Source organism: Cucurbita moschata, unplaced genomic scaffold (genome assembly GCF_002738365.1).
Source record: "Cucurbita moschata cultivar Rifu unplaced genomic scaffold, Cmos_1.0 Cmo_Scf00034, whole genome shotgun sequence".
NCBI lineage: Eukaryota > Viridiplantae > Streptophyta > Magnoliopsida > Cucurbitales > Cucurbitaceae > Cucurbita > Cucurbita moschata.
In genome coordinates, this window is record NW_019268550.1 from 969,059 (window position 1) to 985,510 (window position 16,452).

At 33.9% G+C, this 16,452-nt stretch overlaps 2 protein-coding genes across 2 annotated transcripts; both read right to left on the reverse strand.

The window, feature by feature from the left end:
- Positions 1–5,592: 5,592 nt before the first annotated feature.
- LOC111430792 (protein RFT1 homolog) lies at positions 5,593–12,727 on the reverse strand. The gene is made up of 14 exons (XM_023067199.1): positions 12,463–12,727; positions 11,933–12,012; positions 11,516–11,607; positions 11,205–11,365; positions 10,966–11,117; positions 10,214–10,332; positions 9,561–9,724; positions 9,301–9,375; positions 8,393–8,464; positions 7,543–7,680; positions 7,018–7,173; positions 6,368–6,420; positions 6,126–6,301; positions 5,593–6,033 (listed from the first exon to the last, which is right to left on the reverse strand). Exons 1-14 carry the CDS (start codon positions 12,548–12,550, stop codon positions 5,973–5,975), a joined length of 1,587 nt encoding a protein of 528 aa, XP_022922967.1. The 5' UTR covers positions 12,551–12,727; the 3' UTR covers positions 5,593–5,972.
- Positions 12,728–13,331: 604 nt separating this feature from the next.
- LOC111430794 (60S ribosomal protein L15-1) lies at positions 13,332–15,597 on the reverse strand. The gene is made up of 4 exons (XM_023067201.1): positions 15,496–15,597; positions 14,991–15,157; positions 13,988–14,185; positions 13,332–13,781 (listed from the first exon to the last, which is right to left on the reverse strand). Exons 1-4 carry the CDS (start codon positions 15,497–15,499, stop codon positions 13,536–13,538), a joined length of 615 nt encoding a protein of 204 aa, XP_022922969.1. The 5' UTR covers positions 15,500–15,597; the 3' UTR covers positions 13,332–13,535.
- Positions 15,598–16,452: the final 855 nt, after the last annotated feature.

The window sequence follows — 16,452 nt, forward strand, 5'->3', positions numbered from 1 at the left end:
TTTTTTTTTTTTTTTTTTTTTTTTTTTTTTTTTTTAAATTCCAAAATCCATCTTTTTGGGAATTTAAGAAAATTAAGAAAATGATTTAAATGAAATAATGAATATCCGTGCCTAAGTTTGAGTTGAATAAAGGTGTGAGCATCATGGATTAATTTAATGCTTAACATAAGAATAAGGCTTCAAAGTTCAAATACAATCATCTCTTTTCACTCATTCTACTATTTTCATTTCAACTTTCTTTTCTTTTTTTCCCTTTTTTTTAAATTTAATTTACTACATATTTTCTCCACAGAATGTGAAAAATTAATTCTAATTATATATATATATATATATATATATATATATATATATATAAATATAAATAAAGGCATATACCATGTAAAGTATATCTAAATGGGAAGATGATTTGACCACGTAAACACCTCGTCCAAAGAATAATGGTTAGGCAAAATTTAGCTCAAGTTAACCAAATAGCTAAATAGATCAAATTTTATTCACATAAAATATTTTACAAAAAAAAAATTAAGAAACTATCAAATAACTAGATAACTATATATGTATATGATAAACTATAATTTAGTACTAAATATCCTTATATACGATAAGGATATATATATATATATATAAATGAAATAGAAGGGTTAAAAATATGGTAAGGGAAACTTTTGTCATTCAATCAATTCATTCCTTATTCTCTCTTTCGATCCAACTTCTATTATTCCTTCGAACCCAATCTCTCCATTTCTTTTTTTTTTTTTTTTTTCTAATAAATTAATTAAATAACATTTTAAATTCACATTAATAAAAAAAATTAAAAAAAAAAAACTATAACTTAATCCATCCATCTTTTCATTTTTAATTCATTATTTTATTATCGAATAAATCTCTAAACTTTGCGATGTGCTATTAAAGGCGTGAGAATTAGATAGTACACTTTTAATTTTATATCTAATAAAAAAAATTCTAATTAATCGGTGAACTTTTGAAAATTTGAAATCATTTTTTATTTTTAATTTTCTTTAATTTAAAAACGTTTAGATAATTTAACAATACATGGGACGTTAGGAAAAAACATTATAGAAATTAAGATTAAAAAGAAAATTATATATATATATATATGTGTATATATATATATATATATTACGGCGCGTGTTCAACAACGTTTCAGCCGCTCCATTTGAAATTGGCGGTGCAACAATTATAATAGTGTACACTTTTTTGATATCCACCATTTGTATTTTATTATTCTAATAAGTATTTTAATTAAAATGTTAGATATATGCATTATTCTTTAATTAAATTAGTGAACCAATTAACCAATTATAATTTTTTTTAATTAAAATGAGAAATTAAATAATATAAAATGAATATATTAAAAAACCAAAAAGAAATTAGAGGAAGGGTTTAAAGGGGAAAATGTTATGGTCCAAAAGGAACAAAATTGAGAGGGAAATTTCAAATTTTTTTTTTTTTTTTTTTCTTTACACACATTTAAAAAGCATGTTTGGTGACACTGTATAAAGCAGCAAACCTATGATGGAAAAGACATCATTACCCTTCCTTCATTTCTACTACAAAGTTATGTTGTCCACTTCTTCACTTAAATTACCAAAATACCCTTCATTCCCTTTGTTCCTTTAAAAAGAAATCCTACTTTTTCCCTCTTTATCTTCTTGTTTGACGAAAAGAGAGAAATGTTTATTTCCTCAATTGCCTAAAGTACCCTTTGGATTCGTTGCCCTTTATTCACGTGGTGTGAAACAGCTCAATGTGGTCGGGATAATATGACTACTAGTTTTATATTTTTTAAGACGCTTGTCAACTTGAATCTAATTCAACTGATTTAGATATCATATCACCGACTAAATCGTTATTTACTGAGAGAACACGATTCGGGAGAGAGAGAGATAGATTGTTCTAGTAGGTTAATGACCAAATTACACTTGTTACCCATGCTAAATTAAAAATGACCAAAATGCCCTTATCTCTCTCTTTCGTGCCATAGAGAGAGAAGAACTCCTTTAAATCCCAAAGGGAGAAGAGAGCATGCCATAGGCCCAGACCATGGAAATGGGCTGGTGGGGCCCAATTGTTATTTTCTTTTATTTTATTAATTTTTTTAAAAAAAGAAAAAGATGTGGTGGGGCCCACATCTCATTTTGTCTCCTTCATTCCCTTCACTCCTAAAAAAAAACAAAAAAGGAAATCCATATCATCATACTCATTCCATGTACTCATCAATTTATATATTCCTCATATTTGACGTGGCAATTTATAATTGGTTCCTTATGACACGTGCCTGGCACCGCATGCAGACCCCACCAATCCACGCCACGCGTGATTTTCTCACAATTCCCCTTTTAAAATGACCATTTTGCCCCTCACTTTTTTCCTTTATAACATCTGTACCTGTCCCATGCATGGCAATGGAAGAAAAATCTGAATTTGCATGCCTTAACAATATAAGGACGTGTATAAATATAAATACCAATTCATAATTTATATTGAAAATAAAAATTATGTATTAAAAAAAGAACAATAAAAATAAAAATAATTATTGAAAAAAATCTAATCGTTCAAATATAATAATTAATCGAGAACAATACATTAAAAAAGATATAAATTAACGAGGCCATCATTTAAGTTAGGTACATAAAGAGAGACAAAAATTTAAAAATAATACTTTTTATTTCCTTCTCTAATATTATTATTATTTTTTTTTTGTAACATTTTGTTTAATTAAAAATTATTAATTTGGATTTGGGAGAGTGAGATTAGCTTAAAACAAACAAAAGATAATGATTAGAACACCTCAATTATGATTCCTTCCTTTAATCAATTTGTCAAACCAAAATATTTACTTATTATTGGATTAATGATTTTAAAAAAAATATGTTATATTTATGTTATTAGGAGAATGTAAAATAATGGGAATAGTAATTTAAGAAAAAAAAAAAAAAAAAGTAATTTATGAAAAAGGTGAGTAAAGAAGGAAGGAGAGGGATCCCAAGAGAGAGTCCCCAAAATTAAAGTTATTATGGGGTCCCTTCAAATACAAACACAATCATTCAAATTATTTCCATTTTTCAGACCTATGGGACCCACCCACTTCATCATTCCTTTTGCCCATCCCACCCTCGACCTTTGACTTCTTCCATAAAAATTACCGTTTTACCCTTGAATCTATTGGATCGACGTTGAGTCGAAGATTTAATAGATACAAAATTGAACTTCAACCAACAATTTGATATAAATTTAAAAATTCGAAGAAGGATTTGAAATTATAGGGGTTAAGGGTTTTTGTTTAATTATTTAGTGTTAAGTGGGAGACCAAATTATGAGGACATTTGAAGCTTAGTGAGGAAGTGATGTAAGCATTGAGAAACTTTCATGTTTTTATGTCCAAATTTTGTGCTTCGATTTAATTTGTATTCAATCGAGCTCGTGGTTACCCACTCTCCACATCGATCGAGTGAGGAACACGCGCCACTTGTATATGTAAATAATGAATCCTTGAGTGATATAACTCCCATAAAGAGGGTTGCATGTGATTAAAGGGGAAAAAAATTTATATGAAATTTGAGAACTTTTCGTTAGGCTTAGTTAACATGAGATTCCACGTTGAGGGTGGGATGGATTGTGAGATCTTAGATTGGTTGGCGAGGAAAAATTTCTTCCTAACATGCTCATTTCGACGATATGTAATGGGCTGAAGCAAGGAAACAGTATGCTAGCGGTAGACTTGGACTGTTACTGTTAATGTTTAAGATATTTAGTAAATCTTACGCAATTAAAAGGCCCCATGAAATCATTACATGTCACACGCTAAAGGGTATACTTTTAAGCATCAAAATGGGCATCACCGCACATTTTGAGGGTTTGGGTAAGGTGTTCAAATGGAAAAACAAATGATTTAGACCCATCATATGTTTAAACTAATATCAAAGAGTTTTCGAGTTAACAATTAGGGATGAAAGATCAACTAATCAACTTTTGAGATGAAAATTAATACCACCCTATCGACTGAGTTATACTCAAATTGGTCAAGACAATTTCAAAAACCTCTTCGTATTGAATTTAAGATAGATTTTATAAGTAGCAAGAATTTACAAAAAAAATTATTGAGTCCCATGATTCATAGGTTTATTGTAATCAAGACCATAAGTTCACTATGATATTTTGAAAATAAACAAAGAAAATTGAATAAACTTTTTTGCTGTTGATGTGCTTCTGGTAATCATCATGGATACTGCAATTTGAAGGCAGAGATAAAAACAGAATGAAATCCATGAAAGGAATCCAAGCACCGAAGAAGCAAGACTCAAGAACTCTCATCATTCTGCTTTAGAACATATGGAACATTTGTATGATGAGTTTTGTTGGATTACAATGGCTAAAGAAAAACCCCCAAAGTCTTCATCTTAATCATAAGTTCCATTTCACCTTTTCCATCTTTTTGTTACCTTTTTCTCTCCACGCTTTCAAACCTTATAATTACCTCTCTCGATTATTATTTCTTCACACCTGAAATTGGAGGCCAACCCACAAAACCATGAACCATCATCACCTCTAATCCTTTGCCCATCTCCTTCCTTCCTTCTCTTCTCCTGTTTGAATCTTTTTTGATCTACCAATCGAGCTTTTATCGAAGAATATAAAACAGCTTGCAGATACAATGGGTCGAAAAAACCTATGGCATGCTCTTCACTCAACGTGTTGCTTCATTAGAGATAACAATCATGAAGAAGAATTGAACTTGAATCCCACAATTCAAATGAAGGAACACGCTGCTTTAGGTGTTCATCTAACTAACCAAGGAGCATAAACAATGTCATATCATTGTACTGTATGGTAGTTTCGAATTTCGCCATGGTTTTTAAAACCAAGTGTAGAAGATAATCAAGGGAACTTTCATTTTCACTTGCAGATGGAAGTGCAGAAACTAATAGGACATCCTTGTGACATGACAGTGTGAAGAACACAGTTGAAAATAGAAGAAATCAGGGGGAAACCAGCAGATTGGAAGAAGTTTTGTTTTTCAGTTGTCAACCACTATGACGAGTTAATGGTTGGAAGAGCATATTCCATTGGATAATTAGTCATATGCAAGGCTTTTAGAAAAGATATTGGGAATAAAAGTGCCTTTCTAAAGTGCCCTTCACTCTGGCTTTTGTTAATTTCCGCTCCTATGTTTCTACTAACAGTGCCTCTTCAAAGGGACATGGCAACTACTTTTGTTCAGAGATCCTAAATGAAGAAACGGGGCCTCTTATGAAATAAAAGAATTCAGCAGAATAATCAATACTGGATGATGCTTAAAAAGCCATATCTAATATCACACCATATATATCAGATAATATCATCATTATACTTGGAATAAAAAATATTAACGTACCTTTGCACATGACGAGCAAATACTCCTAATCATTCGAACTTTGACCAAGTTTAGTCTGAAATCAACTGATCTCATTTATAAAAAATGATTCAGGTAATATTACTTCATGAAGTTAACATATTTCTATGTATAATTGCTTGATGAAGTAGACCAAAAAAAGGGGATTGCATGCAAATATCAGACATCAGATCTCTTCAGAAAAGAAATATCTGAATCAAATTGTCATAAAAATGGAGTTCAGATGACAAAACTGATTGAGGATATAATGTACTTATGTCAAGATATCAGATAACTTGAGAGCATAGTGAAGATAAATTAGCATTCATAGACTACTGATCAGTAATTATCTTGCTGAGTTATTTCTGAGAGATTACCAAAGCTCGACGGTATTCATTTGTCCTTCTCCTGTCATGGATATGTTCAAGATATTATCCTCTTTGGCTTTCCTACAACTTCACAACCGATTCAAATCGAACGGGAACTTGTGGCAGACTCGACAAGCATTTCCCGTTGCCATATCCAGTCAGATAAAAAAAAAAACTTTAATATAATGTTCAGCTCCCCAGGGAAATGCTCGTCAATCGGAATGTTGACGGAAACGAATAATTTTGTTGATAAAGGATCTCTCACGGCGATAGCTATTAAGAACAAAACAGAAATAAAATTTTATAAAACAAAGAATTTAAGCAAAAGAAAGTTCAACTTAATGACAATAAAATAGAATACTCACATGATGAACAATGACACAAGGAAGCAAGTTAAGCCAATCAAAAAATGAAGCAAAAATGTTGACCAAAAGTTTTGCTGGTCCAGAAATAGTCTCTCTGAAATAAGAGTCAGAACCCCTGAGAATAATAGAAATATCCATCCTGAAGGCAAGCAGCTGTTGAAGGAGAATGAAGAGTTCTGTAGAGAGAAAAAACTAACATTATTAATGGGGAAAAGAAAATTGTGCTTATAACCAAAGCATACCTTGAAGTAGCGTTTGATGAATACGGCAGAGTACGTTATCCTCAAAATCATATCTTTTATAATAGTCAAGAAAAATACTACAGAAGTTCCATTTCTTCCATGAGCATCTAATCATTGTGTGTTCATAAACTTCGTCTTCATGTCCTACGTACGATGGAATTTAAAATAGTAACATCTGCGACAAATTTTAAAGATATACGGCACTCTATATCTAGGCATGTTCAACTTGAATGGCAAAATGAATGGCAGGAACTAACCATTATCAAACATATCTATATTCAACAACAAACCATATTTTCCTTAATATTGATGAAAATAATTTATTGGCATTGCTACTGATGAACCAGTAGACTTCTAATAATCACAAACCTGCTTTTATCTATATTGACGCGCAATCCATATTAGATGTTTATCAAGGAAATTTGATCAAACAGTGATGAAATAGTTCCCTCAAAAAAATTCGAGGGACCCGTTCCCAAAACATGGTTTCAAAAGTTTGTAGCCAGCATAGGTATGGGGTTTGCACTTTGAATTTGGATTATAGAAGTTCGATCTAAAACTATCATACTTGGGAAGTAAAAACAAAATAAGAAAGTCGGAGAAAAAAAAAAGGCTATACGAACTATCTCACAATTATAGAAAAAGGATACTTATAGAATTAGCAAAAATCAAGCCAACTACTCCAGATGACCGGATCAGCAGAAAATTTAGCATGACATAGATCAATGAGAATAGAAGCAATGAGTCATTTGACTTCTTGAGCTGGCTCTCATTTGCAACAGCATGTAAGAATGCTTCTGAAGTCCCTGATGTAAAATTAAAGCAAACTAGTAGTCAGGAAAAAATAGATACGTTTATACTTAGATTTCTAGTTTAATTTCTGCCACCAAACTTTTAATATATGTTCTCAAAATAAGATATTCCAGAACTTATTCTAGATCAGCAGGTCATAAGCAATGACACAAATGAAGGCCTTACAGCCTGCAATTCTGGCCAACGATTGTTTTTTTTTTTTATTTACATTTGCTAAGAAACAAGGATAATGAGATTTTAAAGCAGAGTAACTTTTTCAATCTAAATGAATGCAGCCTCCCGTCCGCTCCCTTCTTTGTTAACATTTAGTGATATGCAGAGAGAAAGACAGCAGTTAAAAGAACAAACAAGCAATTACTAACCATTCATAGCCAGCACGATGATATACAGGCAATAATATCGGAGAGCTGTTGGTGCTTCTCCATCACTCCATTTCTGGCCATATAACAACCTAATGAGGGCATAAGAATAACTTGGACCAAATGCCATAAATATAAGGCCTGCATGAAATCATAAAATTCATTTTAAAGATCAACTTAGAGATAAGAAAATAGTCGACCACAGAGACTTCAATGTATTGCAAGGTAACTTTCAAAAAGTCAAAAAGGGAAAACCAGGTGGGAGTTTAGAAAATGTTACATGCAGGTTGAACTCCATTTTAGATTGGGAGTATAATTATACATCAATGATATTCAATTTCAACGAAAAGTAAATGTGAAAGAAAATTCTAAATTTTCACTTTTTAATTTTATTTAAAACAACCATAAGTATTCCAGACCATTCTGTATGCATCTCCATCGACTCCGATAAAACAACCACTGACCCAATCATGCAACATTTCACATCAAACACTTATGGGAATTATAATACTGGCACTTATAGGATGTGTAATATATGGCTCAATCCAATTTAAACAAAGTAAAATTAATACCATAACTAGACAACTGAATTTCATATGCTAAAACCAGCTAAATTTGGAGAGAAACACAGCAAAGATTATTATCGCTGAAGTGCCTAAAGTAGCCATTCAATTTCAGGAATTGTGTGGAATTGTCTCGAAAGAACTATTTCTCGCATAGGAGCATACTTCAAATAACAAAAATATCATCAAATTTTTAATGTGCAAATAAAAGAAAGACCATGAAAATTAAGGACAATCACAAATAATTGTGTACAAAGACTATAGTAATAGAATTAATTGAAATTTCATACCAATCAGCAAAACTAACTTGAGAGCTTCTGAAAGACAGATACCAAGCTTTCTGGTTTTATCTGGGTGTTCTCCTATCAAATAGAAAGCAAGTCAAAATAAAAACCAGCAAACGAAAAATTTGAAGTCATGAGAAAGGTCTTTTTTTCCCTTTCCCTTTTTGGAGCGTGCTTCTTGGAATTTTCATCCACAAACTAGCCATCTTCATTAAAATGCTTGTTTTATAACAATTTATAAATGCACATGAACCAGAAATCAGAAGAATAGTTTCTGAAAGTAAATTTTAAAAAATGCATTATATCCACAAATCTTGAATACTGATAGATGGAGGCAAGACCATCATCTCTACTAAACTGTCTAGTCCTGCCCCCTTTTTCTAGGAACAGTAGGAAACAAAACCAACCTTGCCTTGCATTCTAATGTTCTATGGAGTTGCTAAATAGTGAATACTAAAAGAATCGTTTAGCCCCCACTTCGAATGTTGAAGAAAATTAATATTTTCCCTTCCTCATTGATGACATGTGTAAATAAGGAAGCAAGGATGATCGGGGAACGATAAGTAAGAGAGTGGGAGGAGGATAAAAGAAATCAAAATAAACGGGAGAATGATATAACCAAATAAATTAGACCCCGATAGATTGAACAATTATACTAGACAAAAATCTTAAAACATTCCATAGTTGAACTCTGGAACTTTATTTATAGCTTGAATCGATACACTATAATTGAACAAGTCTAAGGGGTCTGGTTTGAGAACTAAGCCATGTAGCATAAACCCATTTTCCCAAGCCTACAGTGTAGGAATTCAATAAAAATATGTATACTTAGAAGACAGAAAAAAAAAAAAAAAAAACTTAAGATTCTAATTTCTTTTGTAATTTAAATAAAGGATTAAGATGAATATATAAACCTGATGCAGACCTTGCAAATGTAGTGTACGAACTTTCTTCAAATGGAAGAAAAACCAGTCGCACCACTAAACTTCCTGAATATAAGTAAATAACTACTATTAATATACTTATTGAGTTGAGGATAGTAGAATATCAAGATCTTCACAATCTTATCCATAGAGGTACAATAATTTGGATATGAGTCTCAGACTTTTAGGCAATTCACCTGCATGAAATCAGGGTGAAATTGTACCATGAGCTCAAAAAAAAAAACGCTTACCCAATTTATCTACCAAACCATAAACAGCTTGGTTATATGGTGTATCTAACCACACAAGAACCATCTTTTCGCCTTCTTGAAGAACCAACTTTCTGAAGGATTGTAAAGTAAATAATATGCACATGTTTGAAAGCTTCTTATCAAAATCCTTCATGTTTCCTATTCTGCAAAAACAATCCATAAGAACTACATAATTCAAAAAGGTAAAGAAAAGCGGGAGTGTAAGTCATCCATCCATCATTTAAAGGAAAACAGAAATTCAATGTGGCAAATATAAGAGTTAATACTGACAAACTTTAACTTGAATTAACTTTGTGCAAGAAACACACCCTCATTGCACTTGTCACTGACATCTCATTCCAAATTTAGTAAAAATGACGCACTACATTTTATTTGCAAAACTAACTGCATGTAGATTCAAAATACTTTTCCTTGGGGAAAGTTTTCTGAATCCAGAGAAAAAAGGGAGAAAGAAAAAAAGAAGGGAAGAAAAGGAGCAAACGCAGAAAGGCATGGTTATGTAGATTCTTGCAAAACACACTTCGGATGATAAATAAATGTATTGCAGGCAGAGAATTTTTTATCCATAGAGAACCAAAATAATTAACTTTATAGAAAATTACTGCAAATATGTTGAATAAAATGGTAAGTACCTGAAAGGAAAAAGATCTGACCATCTAAATGCACGAAAATAAATAAAGTAGACCCAGTATCCTAAGAACAAGCAAGCGCCGTATGCAGATTGTGATAAAGAAAATATGATTCCTTTCTCCTGCCAGTAGCCAATGAATTCTAGTTAGCAGCAGCAATCGATATATAATTGTTATGGGGTTCAAAAGGTTGAGACTAGAAAAGATGAACTAACTATATATTTCAAAGAGTGAATTTTCAGAACATACAATTTGACACAATAAAGTAATAGTAATAGATTACAAGCTGATAGGCCTAAGCCAACAATTTTACCTATCAACATAAACTAGGGAAGATTTGATAGCTTCCCTTTCTCTCCCAGTTTATCCTCAGAGAACCGTTAGAATACACAGCAAAAAGACACCCTTCCCAATTTATCCACAAACTAGCCTAGAGAACTGCAATGTATTAAAACCACCTAATGACCCGTTGACTTTGACAACTGACCAAGAAGCACGGACCATGTTACAGCTCTAGGACATTTATCAATGAATACATCACAATCAGGATAAGGTAAATTCATGTGAGGTCACCTCGATAATAAAGCATAATTCACAATGTTCCATACAAAAGCCTATATGCAATAAGAGATGCACAAAAACTAACTAACCCATGAGGGCAGGAGTAATGGAGAATGTGATAGTCAATAGGGATGATGTCTTAGGCTTTCGAGGTTGAGTATTAATACAGACAGTTGGTGTCTTCTAAATCTTACCATGTTACTTGACTTCACTAGGAGGATGTACATCGTCATGCAACGTGAAAATGTAGCCATGGTTTCAACTAAAAGTCGCAATTTAAGAAGAAGCAAGGTCTGAGAAAGAATGTACAAGGGCTCTGCCAATAGCTCTAAAATACACGCACATCCTGCCATAAAAGAAATACAAAAGTAAAAAAGCGGGAACGCTATGGTTGAAGGATATAGAGTTTGGAAGTAAAAAGGAACATGGTTACCATTAATTAAGATGGCTTGGGCATATGGATTAGAAAAGGGAATATCTTGCCACCAAAGAACCAGATAACATGCAGCAAGAGTAATAACCAGTCCAAGTGGGAAACTTAACCAGGCTACTTTAAGTAGCCTCCTTGAATTTTCCTCAACTGAAGTGCTGTCACTGCGTAACATAAAATTAATTCAAGAGCATAAAATTTATAGCTGGAATACAGCAACAAAGAAGTTACAAATCAACATTACAAACTGAAAAATGCTATATATAGTGGTTGAGGAAGTGCTTAATACAGCACCAGTAATCATGAGAAAGCACCTTAACTCTGCCCGCATGCATGCTCGTCGAAATCCCTCCCGGCTAAGAAACAGAACACAAGTCACAAAGAGATGAAATTGTACTGCATAAACCTGCATTTAAAGAAAACGTTTATCAAATAAGCCACAAACATGTAGACAATAGTTCAAAATTACAAATACTTCGTTGGGGGTGGGGTTAGGAATCTTCTAGGAAGAAACTTTCAAGCGTTGCACAATAATTGATGAATTCATTTTTTCTTTTATGTTTTAGTTGTGTCTTCCCAATTAATTTCTTCCGGTTCTGACTTACAAGGTCGTCAGTAGATTTAACTCGTCAACGTTAAGTTACATTGCATGAGAAATATCAACATGAACTCAGTGACAAAAATACATCTAAATTCCAACGAATGGAAGAGAAATGGATTAGAACAAGTACCGCATAATCCTCTTCCGTAAGATGCCTCACTATCCACAAATTGAAGATGAATGGAATGCCTCTTGACAAGAATTGGGTAGCTGAACCATAATCCAACAGAAATATCAGATTGTTAAAGCATAAACTCGAACGTTATTGGAAATGAACTAAGACGTGTGGGTTTATTCAATTAATCTGGCTCTGCTCAACCCCTATACTCCCAAAGAAACAGAATAAAACCAAAACTAAGAACCTGGCTCAACAAAACTCGTCAATTTGTACTAAAAAGGCAAACTCACTCCTCAAACTATCCACAATCAACATTCGGAAAATCATCGAGCTTGTAGAATAACAGGGTCTTTAAAACTGTTCAGAAATAAAATTTATCCGTATTTTATTCTGAAACAAAAAAACATCAATCCGCATGAACTTTCCATACCAACCATGATCAATTGGAGAAGAAAATAAATTCTCGGCCAAATTAATAGCCTACAGCACAACAACAGAAGACACATGGCGAAAATAAATAAAACACCGAGCTCTCAACTGACCCATTAAGTACTTAAACGTGCGAGAGAGATTGGTGGCGTCCTTGTCACTGGCCATTTGAGATTCTGTAGCGGCTTCAGGCTTTGGCATTTGAAATGGAGTGAGCTCAATTTATCAGGAAATTGTTTTCCTTGGTTGAGTTTTCTTATGATCTTGGATCTCTTGCCAATCGGAACAAATGAAGTCCACAACCTAGAATGGAATCGGATTCCGAGCTTCAAAATCTGGAATATAGCCCCGACAGTCGCAGGGATTCGTTCTGATGACGGCACATTAAAGTTACCGCGAAAAAAGACCGGACGGACCGGTTAGGTTAGTCCGGTTGGTCCCGCCAATATTTTCCCAAAACCGAACCGTTCGGTAGTTTTTTCTTCTTTTCATTTCTAGTTGTTGGGTTTCCTCAATTCTATGGCTGTAGGACTTCCAAATTTGGAGTTCAATCACATGCGAATGGGAAGATATAACGCCTAACCAGGTACGTTTTTATGGTTATCTTGAAAGGAAACACGGTCGAAGCTAACCGAGCAAGACTTTGTGTTACGTCTAATCAAGTACGTTTTTGCGTCTAATTTCATCGAGATTGGGGTGAACCTCTCAATAAGATTCAAACCCATATGAAATTCTGACCATCTATTCCTCCAATGTTCTCATTCGAGCTCTCCATTAAACCACCAAAGTATAAAATCTGATAATACAAGGGACTATATTTTGATGAAGAAAAAAACTTTTAACTTAATCGAGCTAGTTCAACAAAATGATTTAGTTACATGAAATAATTCCAAACTTAAAAGTGAACTAAAATGGTTAAACTCACTTTTATTTCAAAAATATGCTTTCGATTGTTGCAAATGATGCTTTAATCTTCTCAGGGGAAAAAACCTTTGTAACATAAATAACCGAAGTTTTCTCAAGAAAAGAACCAAAAATGTGTCCACATGAAGAACCAATCCAAAAACCAGTTTGCCTAACAGTAAAATTAAACAAAAACTTGGAAGAGCTAAAGTTTCTTTTCGACAACCAAGCACTTGAGCAAAACAAAAGGATGATATAGAATCTAATGAAGATGTCACTGAGATTAACGGTAGCGACGAAGAGAGAGAGTGTTGTTTCTTTTCCATGTTGCCCTTCTTGAAGGTCTTGCCTTGTGGTTGAGATGACCCTTTCCACGAAGACCTCTGTACTTCTTCCCAGCAGATGTGAGTCCACGAAGTTCCCTGTGCTTGTGTACAGGATTGCAGAGCCAGTTTATTCTAGGATCGTTACGAATAGCGTTATGGGCAACGTCAACCAAGATCACTTCAAAGTATTTGTAGGTTGAATCCTGCAGTAAGTGGCAAAGAGAAATTATCAGAGAAACGCTAGAGCATGAACAAAAAATTAGGCATGCAGGGCTCATAGGGGAAGGTTAAGAAGTGACTCAGATATTTTGGGATATTTGGTTCATTGAGAAAACAATGTATGAGGAATAAGTGTATGTCAATGTCAAGATCATTTCATTTCATCTTAATATAGTTGATTGATTGTTACCTCATTAATCCAGTAGGAGTTGAGGACCCTAAGACCACCCAACTTACGCCCAGCACGCTCCTCAGCAACTGAACGCTTACTGCGTTGAAATTTCAGCTGGGTAACACCCTGGTTTGTTGGCTTACCATATACGATACCCTTAGGAACAGGCCTCTTCCTTCCACCACGCCTCACACGTACGCGGTATACCACATAGCCCTACAAAATAGTTAATAAAATAAGCGAATGCACAATAATAGACAGATGATAGAAAAATAGTTTTCTTATTTTCAAACAAACACAAGAAAATGGTTCCACAAAAAAATCAAATGGGGAATATCCTTTTTTTTCATATTCGAGATCTATGTTTTAATGTGCAAGATTAAAAGATCGCAAGTCATCCACTCTTCTGGCAAAACAAATATCAAAACTACTTCTATCAAACTTAATTACTTAAGCGACTAGAAGAAACATTCCATCAAGCTACTGAATGATCAAATAGAAACTTCGACAAGGAAGAGAAGTGTGGAAGGAGTCAGTATTTCCTCAATGTGGTTCACATTTTTTTCCTAGTTAAAGCACTTCACTCAATTAGCAGAAAAACCAGAGTGATACAAAAAATTAAAAACATTTATTTCTTAACAATGCATCTGATTAAAAAAATAAAAAACAAACCCAAGTTCGAGTTGGACAAAACTAACAGAAACACAAAGCAATAAAAACGAATTCTGTCTAAGGTCTAACAACCCATAAGACAGACGGTCCAGGAAAGACTTAAGTAATGCATAAATCAAAGCAGGGTCGCGGGTATATGTCATTATTTTATAGATGGAGTATCAAATTCTACATGTAAACGAATTATGCAAATGCGCAAAACTTCTTAGGAAAAAACCCACAGCAAAAAGTGACGAATTCCTTCTTTTTCTCATTACTTCTCAAGTTCTTCAACATGTCGTGAAGAACCAAAAAAAAAAAACATAATAAAGAAAGTACCAGAGAGGCAAAGGTATTGAAATCCATGTACCTGTTTGGCCTTGTAGCCCAATCGACGTGCCTTATCCGGGCGAGTGGGATGCGTAACACGAACGATTGAAGGGTGCTGGCGATATTCCCAACATCTTACTCTTTGCAGAAACCTCATCACATCGGACTGCTTCTTCCTCCATAGCTCAGACACGTACTTATAAGCTCCTGATAACGACACAAAATCAATGTCGAACCCAAAAAAGATAAGGTTCTAAAGAACGAATTTTCCAGCTAGAAAAAACGCAACAAATACGAAAAAGAGAAAAGAAAGAGATCTAAAGCACTTTCACTCCCATTGTGTCAACATAAGCATTCAAAAATCTTCCTATGTTTAGAAACTTCTCATGAAAATCTTCAGCAAAACTAGTATCAACATACAAACCTATACTTTGATGAATTGTGATTAAAAATGAAAATGCAGGAGGTCAAGAAATACGGCTCGAGTAAACATATTTGGAAGCAAGGCAAGGATCGGAGAACAATGAGATGACGCTAGTACGTACCCATTTTCGCAGCGCTCGGCGGAGAAGACGAATGTAGCTAAGAGAGAATTGAGGTATATAAGTCTGGTTGTCAAACTAGGGTTTTTCTAGGGCAAACGCCTTATGTTTGGCATTTTTACAATTTTGTCCCTTGACATGGCTCTATCAAACGCTGTCGTTTTGGCTCACGTAATAGTTTATGCATTGTTAATTAGGTTTATAGTAGTAATTGTAGTCTCTAGTTCGAGCATCATCTATCATTAAAATCTCATCGGTGCTATTTATGAATATTTGCAAACATAGATCGTCAAACAAGATTACAATCATGATTGTTTCCGTGTCAGGCACAAAAAGAAGGATGAAAATACGAGATAAACCACAAATAAATAAAAAATTAAAATATTTTTCGTACCCCCTCAACGGTTGGCACGAGGGTTGCGTTCGTTGCGGGACTTAACCCAACCCAACACCTTACAACACGAGCTAACGACAGCCATGCACCACCTGTGTCCGCGTTCTTGAAGGCAACCCTCTCTTTCAAGAGTATTTGCAGCATGTCAAGCCCTGGTAAAGTTCTTCGCTTTCCATCGAATTAAAATGCTACACAGCAAGTCTACCAACCAGCACAGATCTTCCCAAGCAACTTCCAACTGCGCCAACTAGACATGTATCGAAACCTAGCCTATCTTCTCATTCGCGCCCCGGAAAGCCTTCCCCACTAAGTCTATCTTCACTTCTTATTCTGATTATGAGGGAAACGGTTTGATACCCATAACTAGGGATCTGCACTCTCACTCCACTTTGCCTTGGTCCAAAAGACCTCTCGGAGGAAGTTTAGTCATTTTAAAAGTGCGTGGCTAAAATATAATAAGTTCCAAAGAAGGAAAACTAAAATAGTGTTTTAATCCATTTTTAAAAGATGGTAAGTGTAGTGTAAAAAATCATTAATGATCTTATTAATTAATTATCTTCAATATT

Coding starts and splice junctions, on each gene's coding strand:
- LOC111430792 (XM_023067199.1), bottom strand. CDS start 12,550: ATGCCAAAGCCTGAAGCCGCTACAGAATCTCAAATGGCCAGTGACAAG. Junction 6,421..7,017: donor GATTTTTGCTAATTCTATAA/GTATCCTTTTTC, acceptor CTATTATAAAAG/ATATGATTTTGAGGATAACG. Junction 6,302..6,367: donor TCATCAAACGCTACTTCAAG/GTATGCTTTGGT, acceptor TTCTCTCTACAG/AACTCTTCATTCTCCTTCAA.
- LOC111430794 (XM_023067201.1), bottom strand. Junction 14,186..14,990: donor TGGGCTACAAGGCCAAACAG/GTACATGGATTT, acceptor ACTATTTTGTAG/GGCTATGTGGTATACCGCGT. Junction 13,782..13,987: donor ACTCCTACTGGATTAATGAG/GTAACAATCAAT, acceptor CACTTACTGCAG/GATTCAACCTACAAATACTT.